At 37.7% G+C, this 18,334-nt stretch overlaps 3 protein-coding genes across 9 annotated transcripts in view; all 3 read left to right on the top strand.

The window, feature by feature from the left end:
* LOC103421728 (RNA polymerase II C-terminal domain phosphatase-like 4) overlaps nucleotides 1–769 on the top strand; it is a 131,742-nt gene extending 130,973 nt beyond the window's left edge. Inside the window, exon 10 of the mRNA XM_070805029.1 lies at nucleotides 23–769. Coding sequence (XP_070661130.1) covers nucleotides 23–334 — 312 coding nt within the window. The 3' untranslated portion in view covers nucleotides 335–769. The remainder of the gene's footprint in view (nucleotides 1–22) is intronic.
* LOC103421708 (F-box/kelch-repeat protein At3g06240-like) overlaps nucleotides 1–9,638 on the top strand; it is a 47,010-nt gene extending 37,372 nt beyond the window's left edge. The window contains exons 1-4 of one of the 7 annotated variants that reach the window (XM_029108074.2): nucleotides 4,618–4,848; nucleotides 5,462–5,743; nucleotides 6,120–8,953; nucleotides 9,237–9,638. In XM_029108074.2, coding sequence (XP_028963907.2) covers nucleotides 7,755–8,953; nucleotides 9,237–9,276 — 1,239 coding nt within the window. In that variant the 5' untranslated portion in view covers nucleotides 4,618–4,848; nucleotides 5,462–5,743; nucleotides 6,120–7,754 and the 3' untranslated portion in view covers nucleotides 9,277–9,638. Of the gene's footprint in view, nucleotides 1–4,617; nucleotides 5,744–6,028; nucleotides 8,954–9,236 lie in introns of those variants that run through there. The other 6 variants (XM_070805045.1, XM_029108070.2, XM_008359749.4 and 3 more) reach the window with 6 other exon arrangements.
* Nucleotides 9,639–10,838: 1,200 nt separating this feature from the next.
* On the top strand, nucleotides 10,839–18,085 carry LOC103421707 (ribonuclease E/G-like protein, chloroplastic). The gene is made up of 14 exons (XM_008359746.4): nucleotides 10,839–11,226; nucleotides 11,940–12,043; nucleotides 12,559–12,740; nucleotides 13,046–13,298; nucleotides 13,386–14,545; nucleotides 14,636–14,953; nucleotides 15,075–15,116; nucleotides 15,466–15,590; nucleotides 15,797–15,944; nucleotides 16,217–16,289; nucleotides 16,532–16,644; nucleotides 16,948–17,067; nucleotides 17,256–17,411; nucleotides 17,683–18,085. The coding sequence occupies exons 1-14, from the start codon at nucleotides 11,051–11,053 to the stop codon at nucleotides 17,860–17,862; spliced, it is 3,150 nt and encodes a 1,049-aa protein (XP_008357968.3). The 5' UTR covers nucleotides 10,839–11,050; the 3' UTR covers nucleotides 17,863–18,085.
* The last annotated feature ends 249 nt before the right edge of the window (nucleotides 18,086–18,334 follow it).

Genomic DNA, 18,334 nt, shown 5'->3' with positions numbered 1-18,334 from the left:
CTTCTGGATGCTATTTTTGTAGGTGTTGAAAACTGTTAAGAAGGATGTGTTAAAGGGGTGTAAAATTGTTTTCAGCCACGAATTTCCTTCGGATGTCGATGCTGAGAATCAACCTCTCTGGAAGATGGCAGAGCAGTTGGGAGCCTCTTGTTCGACACAAGTGGACCCATCGGTGATACATGTGGTTTCAGGAGATGCTGGCACAGAGAAGTCTAAATGGGCGGTCAAAGAAAAGAAATTTTTAGTTAATAAACAGTGGATTGAAGCTGCAAACTATATGTGGCAAAAGCAAGCTGAAGAGAAGTTCCCAGTTAAGCAAATGAAAACCACATGATCTGTTCTTGCAGCAGCACTAACTTCATCCTTTTTGTGCATAGTTTGAGATACTAATCACTCATCTCGTTTCGTACAGTGCTGTCCTTACACCACTGGTCTCGTATTTGAGGTGGAACTTAATTTTGAATCGTTCATTACTTTTAAACAGAAGACAATTGCTGACTAGGTGAAGGAAAATTTGATAGCGGATTGAATTTTTGATGTTTGTCTCGGAAGTAGGATACCGAACTTGTATGTAGGATATGGTTGTAGATTTATGACAAAGGAGAAGATGTTTTAGATGCATCAAGTGTCAAATTTGCTTGATGATTGCAGCTCTTTTAATTGCTTTATTTATCTCTCTCTTTGCGGAATTATGTTTTGACGACCTACTCAGCGGGCTTCTGAATGGATATATGATATTTTTTTATGTTACATGATATGATGTTCTTTATGTTCAAAATGTATGGATATAATCATGAAACCAAAGTTAAAAAGACTTACTTCCGCATGCTGATAAACTTGCAGAAGAACTTCAAATGCACTGGTTTAACTTTGGAGTACTTCTGCATGCTGATATAGTTTGCAGAACTTCAAATGCACGCGTTTAGCTTTGGAGTACTTATGCAGGCTGATATAATTTGCAGAAGAACTTCAAACGAACGCGTTTAACTTTGGAGTACTTATGTATGTTGATATGGTTTGCAGAACTTCAAATGCACGCGTTTAACTTTGGAGTACTTATGCAGGCTGATATAGTTTGCAGAAGAACTTTAAATGCAGGCACACTACAATAGCAATGTAATTGTGTTGTAGAAGTTCTCAACTTGAAGGGTCCCTTAGATGCTTCACTCGAAATTACATCTTCTCTTAATCAATAGAAGTGCTTTTGGCGCCTGTGCTTCTTTAAGAAAACACTCAATATCTGCTACTTTCGAGAAAAAAATTAATATTCATAATCTGGAAACACACAATATTTCTTCACTAAATATTGCAAGAAGCACTTATAATTTTTTGAAGTGCTTTTAACCATTCGGAAAGCACTTAAGCAGAATATTATTGAGACGGACCAGGAAAGAAAAAACACCTTTCGAATGTTTTTAGTTCGTAAAAGGCAAATGCTCGACCCAAAATGTGGAAATCTATTTACATATATGTGGAAATCTATTTACAATTATATGGATTGGCGGTTCTATCACCATTGTTAATATTCATATCTTTTACAAATTGATGTCCTAACTGTCTTTAACTAAAAGAAAAGATAAAAGTTTCTTTCTTACCGAAATCTACCAATTTGAATCAAATCTACCAAAGAAGCATAGATTATAGCATGCCTTGTCATTTCTGCAAACTGGACACTTGTAATAGCAATAGTGATATAATTTCTTCCAAGCCATCGGAAAGGCCAAATTTTGAACAGAACTTGCTCCCCCCTCCTCTGACCAAATAAAAAAAGTCATGTTTGTCTTTTAGAACCTCTAATCACATGATACTCCAATCACAAGACACAAAACCATATAGAGCAGAAACTAGAAAAAATGAAACTGAACACATTAACTCTTGACAAAAACTTATTACCCATTCTTAAAATCACCGAAAATATGAATCACCAATGAAGAAATGAGGAAACAATTCAGTATCCTAACTTATATAGCATTAGGATGAACCATGTGTAAGTACCACTTTATGTCTCCATGATGGCAAAAAGTTACACTTTCTTTGTGTGCTAATCTATTGTTGGTGGCCATCTTGTAGGAGTTGGAGGATAATCTTGCTGAAAGAGATGTGAGACAGGTGAACAAGTTTTTTCAGAGCCACTAAAACATGACTATTTACTTTAGCTTCATATATTTAATGTGGATTCTTCTGGATGCTATGTTTGTAGGTGTTGAAAACTGTTAAGAAGGATGTGTTAAAGGGGTGTAAAATTGTTTTCAGCCACGAATTTCCTTCGAATGTCGATGCTGAGAATCAACCTCTTATGGCAGAGCAGTTGGGAGCTTCTTGTTCGACTAGGGATGGGCAAAATACTCATGGGTATGGGTAACCGCAGTTACCCGCCCATTTAAAGTTGACGGTTATGGTTATGGGTAACCGTTTAGACAAATAAACGGTTATGGGTATAACCGTTTATCCATGAAATTTAAATGGGCGGCTATGGGTATTATCCGCGGTTATAACGGGTATCCATCGGTTATGGGTAATATTCGCGGTTATAACGGGTATCCATTTACCCATTTAATTTAATATATGTAAAATTAAAAAAAAAATTAAAAACCCTCAGAGAATAAGTTACAACTCCGTCACTCTCTCTATCCGTCCCTCTCTCTTTCCGCCTCTCGACTTCGACTCAGTTTTGTGATGAATTAGATGAAATTTGGTTGGTTTCGTACGGTTGTATTTTGTTATCAAAAACACATATTTATGAGCTGTTGCTAAAGGGTCTGTTGCTTTAAAAATCATTCAGGAATTCAGAAATAAAAAAGCTCTACTTTTACTCTTCCTTTAGGCTCAATTTTCTCAGGTTCCTGAACTTCCATAATTTATTGGTTGCTATACAGAATAAAAAAAAACTGATTGGTTGCTATACAGAAAAATATCGTTCGTAAACTATTATTTCAATTATTGGAATTATATGAGGACTTAAATGATTAAAATAGGGAAATGTATGCTAAAATGTACTTATAACTGTGTTTAATTGTCAGAAAATGAAAATTATGACAAATTTTTCTTTTGTAATTTTCAAATTGTTAAAAAAAATAATGTAGACGGGCGCAAAAAGGGTAAATGGGTAAAAAATGATAAACGGGCGAAAAAATGAGTAAAGGGGTAAATGGTTATGGTTATGGTTAAATGGGTAAATGGTTATGGGTAAATGGGTACACGATTATGGGTATGGATAACCGTTTATAAACGGTTATGGTTATGGGTATAACCATTTATGTAATTACCCAACCGGTAAACGGTTATGCGGGTATGAACATAAACGGTTATGAGTAAATAATCGCGGTTACCCGCCCGCCATAACCGTTGCCCATCCCTATGTTCAACACAAGTGGACCCATCGGTGACACATGTGGTTTCAGGAGATGCTGGCACAGAGAAGTCTAAATGGGCGGTCAAAGAAAAGAAGTTTTTAGTTAATAAACAGTGGATTGAAGCTGCAAACTATATGTGGCAAAAGCAAGCTGAAGAGAAGTTCCCAATCAAGCAAATGAAAACCACATGATCTGTTCTTGCAGCAGCACTAACTTCATCCTTTTTGCGCATAGTTTGAGATACTAATCACTCCTCTCGTTTCGTTCAGTGTTGTCCTTACACCACTGGTCTCGTATTTGAGGTGGAACTTAATTTTGAATCGTTCATTACTTTTAAACAGAAGACGATTGTTGACAAAGGAGAAGATGTTCTGGATGCATCAAGTGTCAAATTTGCTTGATGATTGCAGCTCTTTTAATTGCTTTATTTGTTTCTCTCTTCGCGGAATTATGTTTTGACAACCTACTCAGCTGGCTTCTGAATTGATATATGATATTTTTTATGTTACATGATATGATATTCTTTGTGTTCAAAATGTATGGATATAATCATGAAACCAAAGTTAAAAAGACTTACTTTCCACGCTAATATAACTTGCAGAAGAACTTCAAATGCACGCGTTTAACTTTGGAGTACTTTTGCATGCTGATATAGTTTGCAAAACTTCAAATGCACGCGTACGCGTTTAACTTTGGAGTACTTCCGCATGTTGATATAGTTTGCAGAACTTCAAATGCATGTGTTTAACTTTGGGTACTTCTGTAGGTTGATATAGTTTGCAGAAGAACTTCAAATGCATGCGTTTTAAACTTTGGAGTACTTCCGCAGGCTAATATAGTTTGCAGAAGAACTTCAAAAGCATGCACGCTACAGAAGCAGTGTACTCGCGTTATACAAATTCTTAACTTGAAGGGCCCCTTAGTGCTCCCCTCAAAATTACGTCTTCTCTTTATCAATAGAAGTGCTTTTGTTAAAATCCAAATACTTGTTTCGAGAAGCACTCAACGTGTGATTCTTTAATAAAGCACTCAATATCTGCTACTTTCGAGAAAAAAATTAATATTCCTACTCTGCAAACACTTAATATTTCTTTCGCTAAATATTGTAAGAAGCACTTTTAATTTTTTGAAGTGCTTTTAACTATTCGGAAAGCACTTGAGCAGAATATTATTGAGACGGACCAAAAAAAAAAAAAAAAAACCTCCCAAAAAGTTTTTAGTTCGCAAATGCCCAAATGCTCGACCCAAAATGGGCCCGAACCAGTTTACACAAAACAGAAACCCTACTGAGCATTGCCAGTGTCAGTGTCAATATGCGTTGACTGGCGTTGACTAAAACACAGAGACTACCGTCGTCGGAGCCAAGCGGAAAGGACGAAGGGAAGAGGCTGAGGAGTGCTCGAAAACGAAGGATTCCCAGTCGCTCGTGTCGCAGAGAGGCATTTGAGTGGGTCCTCCTGGTCTTCGACGCCGTCGACGCTATCGGAAAATCAAGGTAACAGTTTCAGTGATCATCGTTCCAGTTTGTTTTGCTCAAGATTAAAGGAAAGTAGAGATGGAGGAAGAGGAGGAGAACAAGTTAATTATTCATTAATTGGTTAGTTAATGGAAAATTTCTGCAAATTGTCGGATGATATGGTGGCGCAAATCCTGTCAAGGTTGCCACCTAAATCCGCTGATGCGGATCAAATGCGTCCACGAGTCCTGGCGTGATCTGGTTGATAGTCGCTTTGTGGCCAGCCACCTCTCAAATTCGAATAATTCGAGTTCCTCCACCCGCATTGCCGTCAGGCAATTGTTGGTGGCGAGGAGGATGATAAGGAGGACGTTTTGGGTGTCATTTCTTAAGTGATAGAGTACACTTTCCTATTGTTTCATTTATTTCATGATCACAACCCAAATTTAGAGCGAGCGAGCGTTTCTTGTTCATTCAGGGGGAAGAGGTAGAGGAAGAGTTAGACCAATGGGCAGAGGAAATGGGAGAGTTGCAGGCAAAGGCGATGAAACTCAATTTGCATCCTCTTCTCGAGCAGTAACTGAGAAAATCGTACATGCTTAATTTACTTGGTTGACTTAAGGCTTAGTTTGATATTGTTGTTAGGGTTTAGGTGTGGTGAGGAAGAGGAAGAGGTAGTCAGGCCATGCCATGATCAAGGCGAATGGAGTTCACTCAGCGATCTGCTGTATTGCCATCGTCTTCTCAAACTGTGACAAGAGGAAGAGGTCAAGGCAGGGCCAGTGGAGCAATGGCAAATTCACAAGACTTGCCCTTCTGACCATCCACTTCGGTTATTGCCAAGCCCGGGGGAAGATCTAAACACTAAGCCATGAAGTATATAATCTGCTGTTGGAGTTGTGCAACCGAAAGCAACCTGAAGAGAAAGTTCCCTGTAAGCACTAACCATATCCTTGTTGTGCATAGTTTGAATAGTTTACTCTTCTTGTCTAGTTTAGACCCGTTCCTCTCGAGCTTACTTAATCAGCAATCCTCGAGAGTAAACTGAGCCGCCATTTAATAGGGCATCATTGTCTCATAAATAAAAGTATTGAATGTTGTCTTTGATGTGAACTAACTTTTGAATTTTTCATTAGGCTAAATAGCAATATGATTTCTGACTAGGTGGGGCAAATTTGATAGGCGAACATATGAATTTTTTATGTTGTCCCAAAATTAGGATGCCGAAGAGTGGCTACTTTGAGCTTGTATATAGAATATGGTGTCAAATTTGCTCAACAACGCAAACTCTTGATCTCTTTCCATTACAGATTGCAGCTTCTGAATGAATAGAGAGCTGCACCAATTATAAAGTCAAGAGCCCCAACTCCAATCACTATCATGCCTTGCAAGGCCTTAACAACAACATTCATCATGTAATTTTAATGAATTATGTTTTGAAACCTCACTCAGTGGGGTTTTGAATGGTAAGTTTATTGCTTAATTATTGGTAAGAAATAATTAAATGCATTAGACTAATTGTGTTTTGTCTTTTAAACATGTGGCACAATCTAGAGGGGCGTAAGCTATACAAGGGTTAGGGGGTGAGTAAAATAACTCTTAACTGACTGGCTTCAATCCTGTAAACTAGGACATCTATGGTCCGTTTGGAAATGCTTCTCTAGAAAGCAGTTTTGTTGCTGTAAGCTTTTTAAGTAGATCCACATAGAACTGCAGAACACTAACCTTATAATTATGCTGAACACCGGGCAAGCCAAATTTAATTAGAGTGTTGCTTTATTATCTTCTCTCCGTTTCCTTTAGTTGGATGTAGTTCTTCAAAAATATCTTTTCAAGAGATATTCTCTCATTGCAGATTTTGATCACCATGTTTTCTTCCATTTACTTTCCATTGTTTCAATTAATCACAATTGACACTAACCTAGAGCTTCACTTGAGTTCAGTTTCTCTATACATATAAGAAGAGTAATTCCCCGATTCCCCCCCTTAACCTGTACCCCATTGCCGATATTACCCATAAAGTTTTGGTTTGGCCAATTTTTTCCCTAAAATACTATGAATAGATAATTTCTCCTTAGCTTCAAATTTACCCAAATTCGATCCAAAAAGTCACATGTTGGTCGATGAATCTCCTTTTGTGTTTGTTATATTTCCTTTCTTAATCTTATTATTGTCTTCTTTCTTTTTTTTTTTTAATTTTGAAATGTGACATTTTCAATAGAAAGTTAGATGAAGTACGGGGAAACATGGTCGTATGCGGAAATTGGCCCTTTATGTTAATTTAGTGGGAAATCGTCAAAATATTCTTGATTTAGGGAAATGATTTCTGCACACCCCATCCCTCCACCTACAGACCCTGTTTATTTCTGCTCCTTGGTTCTCCTTTGGATTTATTTAGTATAATACCCAGAAATAAATAGGGTGTGCAAAAAAAGGAAAATGGTGTGCGGAAATCATGTCCTATATATATATATATATGGGTTATTGTGCACTTCTCTCTTGATGTAACTTGTAACGTAAAGTATGTTCTCGAGACAGATAATAAATGACACCCACATTTGGACAATATATTTTTTCCTTTTTAGCTTACAAAAGTCCAAAGGGGGCCCTGAACCCGTTCCATCATCAAACAGCAGCAAAAGAAGAAGAAGAAACCCTAGAGAGAAATATCAGTATGACTGAGCATTGACTATAACAGAGAGACTAGTCAGAGCCGAGTGGAAGGAAGAAACAATGAGTGTTTGGAAATGAAGGCATCTCAGTAGCTCCGATGAGGAATTTGAGTGGATTTTGAAGTTTAATAAATTCCTGCTCTTGGACTCAGCATGATTGGAAATCCAAGGTAAGATGTTCCCTTGATCTTGCTCCATCATTGTTCCGCCTTATTTAATTTGCTGAAAAGCATAAAAGGAAAAGTAGAGGAGGAGAAATTAATTAATTAGTTAATGGCAAAGTCGTGTAATTTTACGGATGATATGGTGGTGCAAATCCTGTCTCGATTGCCACCTAAATCCTTGATGCGATTCAAATGTGTCCGTAAGTTGTGGTGTGATCTAATTGATAGTCCTAGCTTTGTGGCGAGTCACCTTTCTAACTCGAATTCGAAATCAGGTTCCTCCACCAGCATTGTTGTAAAACATACTGTTAACAATCTGAGGGATCATAGGAAGCACGTTTTATTGTCATTGCTTAATGTTTCAGAGGATTTTAGCGATAGTGATGACTGTGTTGAGGATCTTAGTGTTGCGTATCCTTTGTTGAGTGTATCTTCTCCAAATTTTGAAATTGTGGGTTACTGTGATGGGATTTTCTGTCTAAGTATTCACTTTTGTCCCGAGGATATTGGTTTAGTCAATCCAGCGATCATGGAATTTCAGCTTCTTCCCCAGCCTTGTCTTCTCCTGCCTCCCCCAGAACCAGATGTTGCTGATAGAGTGGATACCATTACCAATGCCGTTGGATTTGGGTATGATTCCAAAGCTAAAGCATACAAGGTTGTTAGAATTGTCAAATTTTTGCCGGGGCCTAGAATAGCAGAGGTATACACTTTAGGTGTTGATTCTTGGAGAGAGGTCAAGTTTGAGATCGATTTTTCTGTCATCTGGACACCTTCTTTTTATGTCTACTTCAAGGGTGTTTATCATTGGTTTGCTACTGATCTACAAAATAATGATTTCATCCTTACATTTGATATGGGTGAGGAGGTATTTGATAAGATACCAGTTCCGTATGATTCTCTGGAAAGATTTGCATGGAATTGCAGTCTTGCATTATGGAAGGAATCCATTGCTTTGTTCTGCTACCGCAAAGATGAAGGAACTGGACTTTCTATCTTTGATATATGGGTGATGGATGACTCTAGTGATGGGGTAAAAATTCCATGGAGTAAGAAACGCTTAACAATCGAATCTGTACCAAGGATTGAGATTCCATTGATATTTTGGAAGAATGACGAGCTTCTTCTGGCGGCCACTGACGGAGACGTTGTCTCCTATAACCTACGCACTCGAAACCTCAAATACCTTCCTATACATGGGATTGAAAACCCACTATATATTCAAGCTGTTCTTTATGCAGAAAGTCTTGTTTCTGTCAAGGGAGGCGAACAGCCTCTGGCCATAGAGCCAGACAGAGACTCTGGAAGGTATGTTTTGCTTTTCCTTCACGTGTTTTTGTTTTTATAACATGAGTAGTGTTTAAATTTTCATGGGATGCACCCGCCTTTGGGAGGTGTTGTTTGTTCCCTCCAGTTCTACATGATTATAACTAGTTTTAATCAGTTTATCACTTCTGTTTTTCTCATTTTAGTAGCGTGCTTCTGACGGAAAATGAGATTGTTTAGATTTTATTCATGCTGATTCAGTTACCTTATCTTGTGTACATGCATGTGCGTGCTCTTATGTTTTTCCCCAATTACTTATATCCAGTGTATCGTTCGAGATGTACTTTTACCCAAGGCCTATATGAGCCTATGCACTGGAAATGGCTAAGCTGCTGGATCTCAGGAAAGAGTACTTCGGTGATAGAGTGATATCGCGCGATGATGGCATTGAAAACATCAAAAACGTCCACATGTTGTACTTGGACAAGAAAGGTGTCGTTTTGTCCTTGTTTCTCTTGGCGATGGCAAAGTAGTAGGAGCCTCGTGTTCGACTTGAATTTCGTTGTTGTGATGGACTGTATTTTGAAATGTTAATTAGGCTAAGCAGAAAAGACAGTGCTGAGTTGGTCGTGCAAATTTGATTGTGGGTCTTTTCTTCTCTATCTTATGAACTTCAATGTATGGAATTTGGTTTTCTGTTTTAATGGAGCAACTCTATTTTTATTACCTATTGCAGCTCTTGTATTTTATTTTATGGGTTATTCTATCTTTACTATCTCAAGTATCGTGAAATTTCAACTTTCATACCTAAATTTTTTTTCGTTTTCATACCTAAAGCTTGAATGTTGTGACACTTTTGTACTTTCGTTAGCCATTCTGTCAGGGATAGTTAATTGATGACGTGGCATGCCACAGGACGATGGTTGTACAAAAATGGTTTTTACATCTTTCATTTGAAGTAGCAACATTTGATTATAATTTTCACTAGGGGAATTTCCTCCCAAGTAAGTTTATCTTCATTGCTAGAGAGTATTTCCACCTATTTTTGTGGTTTTAGGAGTGGAATCGGGCTTACGAGTGGATTCAGACAAATACTATTCACTTGAATAATGAATTGATATGGATCGATGTTTAATATTCATAATATTTTATTTTTATTTTCATGTATGATTTAGTTATTTATATATTTCAACCCAAAATGTACAATGTTAATAATGTGAAACATTTGCATTTCGTGAGTTGAGCCGGTTGACTAAAGCAATGTTCCCGCCTCATCCCCCTTGTGCCCAAGTTCATATCCTCCTCCCTGTAAATCAAAGCATTTGAGTTTATTTTTGTCAAAAAATCCAAAACGTGGAAAACATTTATTTTGGTGTTGGAAGTGTTCTACCAATACAACTAACTTAGGATTCAACTTATTTTGCGGAAGTTCATGTCGTCATCAATGGAATGATCAAGTTGATGGAACTTTTCTTGCTAAGCCACATGATTGCATTTTGACAAAAAAAAGAGACAAGAAACTAAGGTTAAACTTGAAACACATCATGATCATTTGTCGAGAAAAAGTATGTGGTATTAAATAATTTGATATATTATATCGTCAAATTGTCATTTCGAATTAACGAACAGAGAGCAATGTTTCAACGTAACTTGACAACTAACATTTTTTTATACCCTATAAGAAATTGTCTATTGCTACACAATCTAACATGTTATGTTGTCAGACTGTCAATCCAAATTATTAATTAGATGATGTCTGATTCATAGCTTGACAACATATAATATGTTATGTATCCGCAAAAAAAGAAACATTTTCTCTTACCTGACAATCTAACATGCTACGTTTTTAAGTCTATAAGATTTTAAATTATTTTCTTCAAAAAAAAAAAAAAAAGCAAAACAATCCACACACTCACACGTGCGAGACAAGGCGCCAAGCCAAAAACACTAGCAACCCGCAAGGGCAAGCCCATGTCATTCTATCTTCTTCTCACAACTCACAAGCAGCAGAATTCGTTCTATCCACTTTCCATTATCCCTCCACAGTCCCAAAGCTGAAGCCTTTGAAGCTCGGCACCCATCAAATGACGGAACTGCCCCTTCTGCAAGTCCTAATTTACCAACCCAGTACCGCCCTCTATGGCTTTTCACTGCCCCTGCTCCACTGAAGCACTGGGGTCGCGGCGGCTCATGGGCGTCCCCGAATATCACGCCCGTCTTCGGCGCCACCACCACCTGCTCACGAAGCATACCCAGTTTCCCTCTTCTTCCTCTTGGCTTGTTCGGAGCTCCGTCAGCCTGAGGTTTTTGTCGTCGTACGTTTCGAATTCAAGTTTTGTTACTGTTTTCTGCTTCTGAATTTGTTTGGGTTTTATTGGTTTCGAATGAATTGCTATGTAAGCACATTGAATTGGATGTATTTGTGGCTATGGAGTGCGAAAGCTTGCGTCTTTCGGTGTTCTAGGACCAGGTTTTATTTGGGTCCTTTTCGTTTTCAGCATTGCTCTACTCGCAATGTATGTCAGCATACACCGGGAAATTATAGTCAGTGTTCTCTAGATAGGGAATTGTGTTTAGTTTGAAGCAGATTTATTACCGCTGCGATATGTAGTTAAACACGAGCTAAATCATATTAATTCCAGAATAATTGTTCATTACCAATGTAATGATATTCATGTTTTTTGTTAATCAAAACATAGAAATCATAAGGCACAGGATAAATGGAATATGAAAGATGTTTGCTTGTTTAATCTCGAGCGGTCGGCATTGGTTCGAATGAAAATTCCAATATTAGTAGTCCCTCGACCCCTATCCTTGCATGCAATGAGAACATCGTGGGATAGATGAATGCTATTTAAATACCAGTTGTAGTTGTTCCACTACCTGTATTTGTGCATTCTATGGAAACTTCAGCATTTGTGCTCAAAAGAAGATGATAAATTACATAGAAATGCTTCTAAAAATAATTTTGCTAAGTGTGATTGTCTTCCTACTTTGATATATATAATACATAATGGTATCAAAGCAGGTATACATGCCATCACATACCTCTTGGAAATGCGTTCAGATTCACTCTTTGTATGGCAAAGCATGGTTCTTTCCTGAGTTCTCCTATGATGTCCATGGAGAAAGGTAACGCAACTGTACTGTTTTTGAACATCTTTGATGCCATTTCCTTGTGTGTTAGGTTTGCATTAATTCATTTTAAGCTCATTACCGTGTTTGGTTTGAGAACTTCAACCTACACCCCACCCCCTGGCGGAAAATAAGATGCATTTTAAGTAGTATTTTGTCTACTGATAGGACTTATCATCCTCATCCATGTTCAGACAGACAACTACGAAAATGCAAAGAATTTATCAGAGAATTTCCTTTGCAATATGCTTCACTGGTCTGAGCAATAGCATTTTAATCTGAAATTTTCCTTTCCACGATGATCATTCCTAGTTTTGTTTCTACCTATAATAAGGAAATACGTAACCTTTTTTTTAACTCGAAAAAGAAACAAGGATTGTAAGAGAATGTCCCTCTTACTAGTTAGTACTAATGTAAACTTTTATGTCGTTAATGTTACACATCATCCTTTCAGTAAGTACCTTCCTATTGTTAAAAATGGCTTATGCATCTAGAACATTCTGGTTTCTCAGGAAAGTCAAGTGCTACTTCTAAAGGGATGTGCAAGATAGTCTGGACAATAGAGGCTGATCTACAAGCTGGCCAATTTCTATACATAACTGGGGATCCTACTGTTCTTGGCTGCTGGGAGCCGGAGATTGCTATACTAATGTCTCCCATGGAACATACAAACTTATGGAAGGCTGAAGTCAAGGTAATTTTGCCTAGCTACGCAAAGTAACAAGTGATGAGTTGGTTTTGCGAAGCATGAAGTGATGCATGAATTATGGTATCTGTCAAATATGAGTTTTGTTTATTTGTTATAGTGACTTACACAAATGAAAGCAAACAACAAAATCCATACGCATGTTTCTAATATGAGAAAATAAGTAGTTGAAGATTTCCCTTTAGCATAGAAGTAACTAGAGCTGTTTCTCCAGGGAAAGACAAAGAGAGACACAGAGAGCATTTTTATTGTATTATGCTGTAACCGCTTATTCACCCTTTACTTTTTGGCAGATTAATGGTGGTGTCAACTTCAAGTATAACTATTTCATAAAGACGGAAAGGTGGCCTTCATATGACATTACCTGGAGACCTGGACCTGAATTGTCTATATCTGTACCCTTACCTGTCAAACAAAGTGGAAAAATTATAGTGCGGGATTCATGGATGAGGACCGATACCACAATGTCTCCAAATAGTTCATGGGGTTCATGGATAGAGGAGGCATATCTTCCAATACAACCATTATTCTCAGCTCCAGCTAGAGGTAAATCTCCCTTGTAATGCCATAGTATATGCAATCTCTTTCCTTGACATGTTTCTGAACACTCAAATGCTTCCAGTGGTTTGACAGATGAATATGAGATTATGAAATACGTTAAAAGTGATTTGATAGAATCCAAGCCAGCCTTAAATCTTCCTATGGAGAAGCGCACGGTGTATGCTGATGGCAAACTTAACAATGGCTTAATTTCCAGTAGCGACATATTAGAGTTGAACCCATTCTTAAATGAACCAATGGAGGATAATGTGTACTCTGATTGCGACCGTATAGCAAATAGCAGTCAGAGGGGCTCAACTTCTAATAGTTTTTCAACTGAAAGACATTATCCTGTTGAGGAACCTTGGTTACTCCATTCACCTCTCTTCTGCCTTGTGTCTAAGGATAAGATGGGGTCTGATATGTCCAAAAAGAATGACAGCATAAAAGATGGTGCGGAAAATTTGGATGATCCAGAACATTTGTTGCCTGAAGAAAGGAATAACCTAATTTCGAAGGAACCTGTTTCTACCATTATACTGATTAATTCCTCTATATGTACCATGCAAAGGATAGCCCTACTAGAATATGGGAAATTGGTTGAGTTACTACTGGAACCAGTTAAAAGTACAGTGCAGTGTGATAGCGTGTATATAGGAGTGGTTTCGAAACTTGTACCCCATATGGGTGGTGCATTTGTAAATATTGGGAGTTCTAGACCCTCTCTAATGGACATTAAACAAAACAGAGAACCATTCATATTCCCTCCATTCCGAAGGACAAAGAAAAGTGAAGCTAACAACTATATGTTGGATGAGCATGTGACTGCATACGAAAATGAACGTGTGTCACTTGATTATGAAGCGACTGATGACGTCATTGAAATCAGCTCTCAGAATGATTATGTAAAATCAATGCACAATGATGATGACGATGATGAGCATGATATTGAGGATGAATTTGATGTTTCAGATGTTAAGGAAAACATGAATGGTGGTATACTCGATTATGGTGAAGTAGAAGCTGATTTTCTAGAAGGTGAAACTAGTGCTGTACCTGTTGCCATAAATGGTTCTAGCAATTCTCAAATGTCTCATCTCCAGAATAAGAAGGATACAAATACTGTGACTAATGAGAATAAGTGGGCCCGAGTTCAGAAAGGCACTAAAGTTATTGTACAAGTTGTCAAAGAGGGGCTGGGTTCAAAAGGTCCCACACTGACTGCTTACCCAAAATTAAAAAGCAGATTCTGGGTATGTTTTGATTCAGCCTTTGCCTCCTTAAATTTTCCTTATTCTTTATTATTACGAATATATAACACCTCTGAGTCCTTTGGCTTGCAGGTATTGTTAACTCGTTGTGATAGAATCGGAATCTCCAAAAAAATTGGCGGTGTTGAGCGTACACGATTAAAAGTCATAGCAAAAACCTTGCAACCTCCGGGTTTTGGTCTGACGGTAAGAACTGTTGCTGCTGGTCATTCTTTAGAGGAACTGCAAAAGGATTTGGAAGGCCTTGTTTCAACTTGGAAAAACATTACAGAACATGCAAAATCTGCAGCTCTTGCTGCAGATGAAGGTGTGGAAGGGGCCATTCCTGTCATTCTGCATCGGGCAATGGGTCAGACGCTCTCAGTTGTCCAGGATTATTTTAATGAGACAGTGAGTTTATATCATTTATATCAAAGTCATTCTGTCTATTGTTTTTCATTTTCCGTTATTTTGTTCACATCAAATTTTACAAAAATCTTGCAGTCTTATCCCTTTCTTGTGGCTGCTTCAGGTTGAAAAAATGGTGGTTGACTCTCCCAGGACATATCATGAGGTATGGCCTAATCATATAGGATATTTTAGTAGATTAGAAACTCTCATGAATTTTTTTGAATGAGACAAATGTGTGTGGTGTAGTTGGATCGTAATTGATGTATGGGGTCATAATTACTCATAGTGAGAGGGGGAAATTGAAATTACTGTATCTCCTATATAGGAGAAACTGAGAACACAGTATTGGAAAAGCATCGTATGGTTCCAGACTTCAACTAGTCTACAGTTGACTGCTTCTATATCTTTCATGATCTATCTTTCTCTAACTGCAACAGTGTAATCACTAATTTTTTACTAAAGTTATTATTTTGCTATGAAATACTAAGGTCAGTTATTTCTATGCTTTCCAGGTTAGCAATTACCTTCAGGAGATTGCCCCTGATCTCTGTGATCGAGTAGAGTTGTACAACAAAAGAGTTCCTCTTTTTGATGAATTTAACATAGAAGAAGAGATCAACAACATGCTCAGTAAAAGGTGAGGGGCAGGGAATATTGCTTATGCTCTCCGTTGTCACATTTTCTAACACTGGTGATGCTTATCGACCCATTTGTTAATGTTTGTTCCATGATTTCTTCACTTCATTGACCCTTTATCTTTGTTTTTCCTTTTGTTGCTGTGAGGGTGCGGAGAGAAGAGTTAGCTGAGTATTTTTGTTGATGTTTACATCTCTTGCCTTACAGGGTTCCACTGGCTAATGGAGGTTCTTTAGTGATAGAGCAAACTGAGGCATTAGTCTCTATCGATGTGAATGGAGGACATGGGATGTTTGGTCATGGAAATTCACAGGAGAAAGCTATTTTAGAAGTCAACCTTGCAGCTGCTAAACAGGTATGCTACATGTGAACTATATCACCACTTCTGGACGTTGTTTGCCTTGCACGGATTGGCAACTTGTATATTTCTTGCTAGGCAACAGCATACTCAGCTGTGACTTGTGAGATGGCAACAAAGCATATTGCCATGTTTATGCAACTAATACTTGATTGCCTTCCGAAAGATGCTTTATTTATTCTCTTTTCTAAGCTTTAAGATAGATGTATTTTTCCATCTGATTCTTTAAGCTCTGTGGTACTTGTTTGACAGAGAATAATGTGTTTCAGATTGCAAGGGAGTTACGACTGAGAGATATTGGTGGCATAATCGTGGTAGATTTCATTGACATGGCTGATGAGTGTAAGTCGAAGTCTCCCTCTCTTGTGGGTTTGTGGACGTGCTATTGACATATTTAGGCATGACCACAACTGGTTTGGTTCTTAGGATAGATAGAAAGTCACTGAACTTCATGTTTTTATGGGAAAAAGGAGGCAATTTAATTAAAATACATAAAACATAAAAAATTTCTGAATTCTTTATCATTTTATCTTGAGGAAGTTATATTTGTTTATGATTCCTCTTTCGCACTGCCTTATTTTCAGCAAACAAGAGATTGGTGTATGAAGAAGTTAAGAAGGCCGTGGAGAGAGACAGATCGATGGTTAAAGTCTCTGAACTGTCTAGGCATGGACTTATGGAAATAACAAGAAAGCGAGTACGTTGCATTATTGCAAATCACAATTTTCTCCTTGCTTTTAATTCAGTAAAATTTTAAAGAGAGTAATTTTGAAGAAGATTTGCAATTGAGCACCATCCCAACTATTCGAGGTTGGCTAGATGGTTGCTTGAAATTGCAAATGTACGTATAGATTATTAAACATTTAGAAATTTAGGTCAAGAGGGCAACATGAAAATCTTCTCAAGATTTATATATTAACTGGCAAATCTTCGCACAATGCTTGATGAGCTCAGTCAAAGGTTAATTGTTTTATCTGATGAATGATTATCATGTTGACAGGTACGACCTAGTGTGACATTTATGATTAGTGAACCGTGTGCTTGCTGTCATGCCACTGGGAGAGTAGAAGCATTAGAGACCTCCTTCTCCAAAATTGAACAAGAAATTTCTCGATTACTTGTAAGTGAAGTTTCAGACTACTATACGTTCCTTTTACTATAATTGGCGGAAAATTATTTCTTTCTAGAATTGAAATCCTGCTAGCAGGCTTTACAGCCATTTTAACATGTACCATATAATTTTAGTTCATTCAACTGTTAAATGTGCCTTTCGAACAGAAAAGTTAATACTTCTTGAACTTCTATCAGGCAATGATGGAAGAGAGACCGGACCCGGGGAACCCCAAATCCTGGCCGAAGTTTATTCTGAGAGTTGATCATCACATGTGTGAGTACCTAACCTCTGGGAAAAGGACAAGACTTGCATTCTTGAGCAGTTCCCTCAAAGTCTGGATTCTGCTAAAGGTATGTAAAGCCGACGGGTATTCCTGATCCCAAATCTTCAGTTTCTGTTCAAGATTGAGGATGGTATGAATGACCTGTATGGTATGTGAAATGCATAAGCGAATAATGGTTTAAATTGAAACTTTAGCTGCTAGGAGAAACCTTAAGATTTATCGGTTCCATTAGTAAACAAACACGACCTCAACTTTCTTGCCCGTACTTTGTAGCTGACATGCTTTTCCATGATTTGCATTGAAATTCACTGATTGTCAGAGGCGTAAACCCCTTTCAGGTTGCTAGAGGTTTCACTAGAGGTGCATTTGAGCTGAAACCATTTGTGGATGAAAAGGGACACAAAGATCCTCCGCCATTAACGATTTCAATGTTACAATCTTCGGAAGGCAGAGCTAACAATTCTGGCAGAAAGGTGACCTTATTTCCGATCAAAAAGTGGAAGACCGGGCGAAAATGAGACTTGCCAGATTGATGTGTATTTGTTCTGTATACAGACTAAATTTTCTATTTGATTCTTTCAAATGTTGACTATATATGAGGAGGATGTAGAGAAAGGAGAAAAGAGAGGATTAGATGGCATTTTGTTGATATTAGCACATTGTAGTAATGCTTGGCCAACTAGTTTTGTTATCAGCAACTATTTATTTTCTTAATAATACCTAGTAGCAATTTCAGAAGCAGTCGTATGTTGTCACCTTATTTTTTGTTGGTTGTTCGAAAGGATGCTTCTGTTCTAAAAAGGTAGCGACTTTCACTCTCCATTTTGCACTCATCTCATTTTGGCTATTCTACAATTCTCTAGTTTTTATAGCACGAAAATAAGAGCGATGAGTGCGAATGTATCAAATGGAGTGTGAAAATCGCTACCCTGCTGAAAATGGAAAGTTTTAGTAATATTTTGTTATCCTAGGTACTATAAGGACTAATCA

The sequence above is a fragment of the Malus domestica genome, chromosome 09 (assembly GCF_042453785.1).
Source record: "Malus domestica chromosome 09, GDT2T_hap1".
Classification (NCBI taxonomy): Eukaryota; Viridiplantae; Streptophyta; class Magnoliopsida; order Rosales; family Rosaceae; genus Malus; species Malus domestica.
Note: the sequence above shows the minus strand (reverse complement) of the source record. Positions and strands in the feature narration are given on the sequence as shown.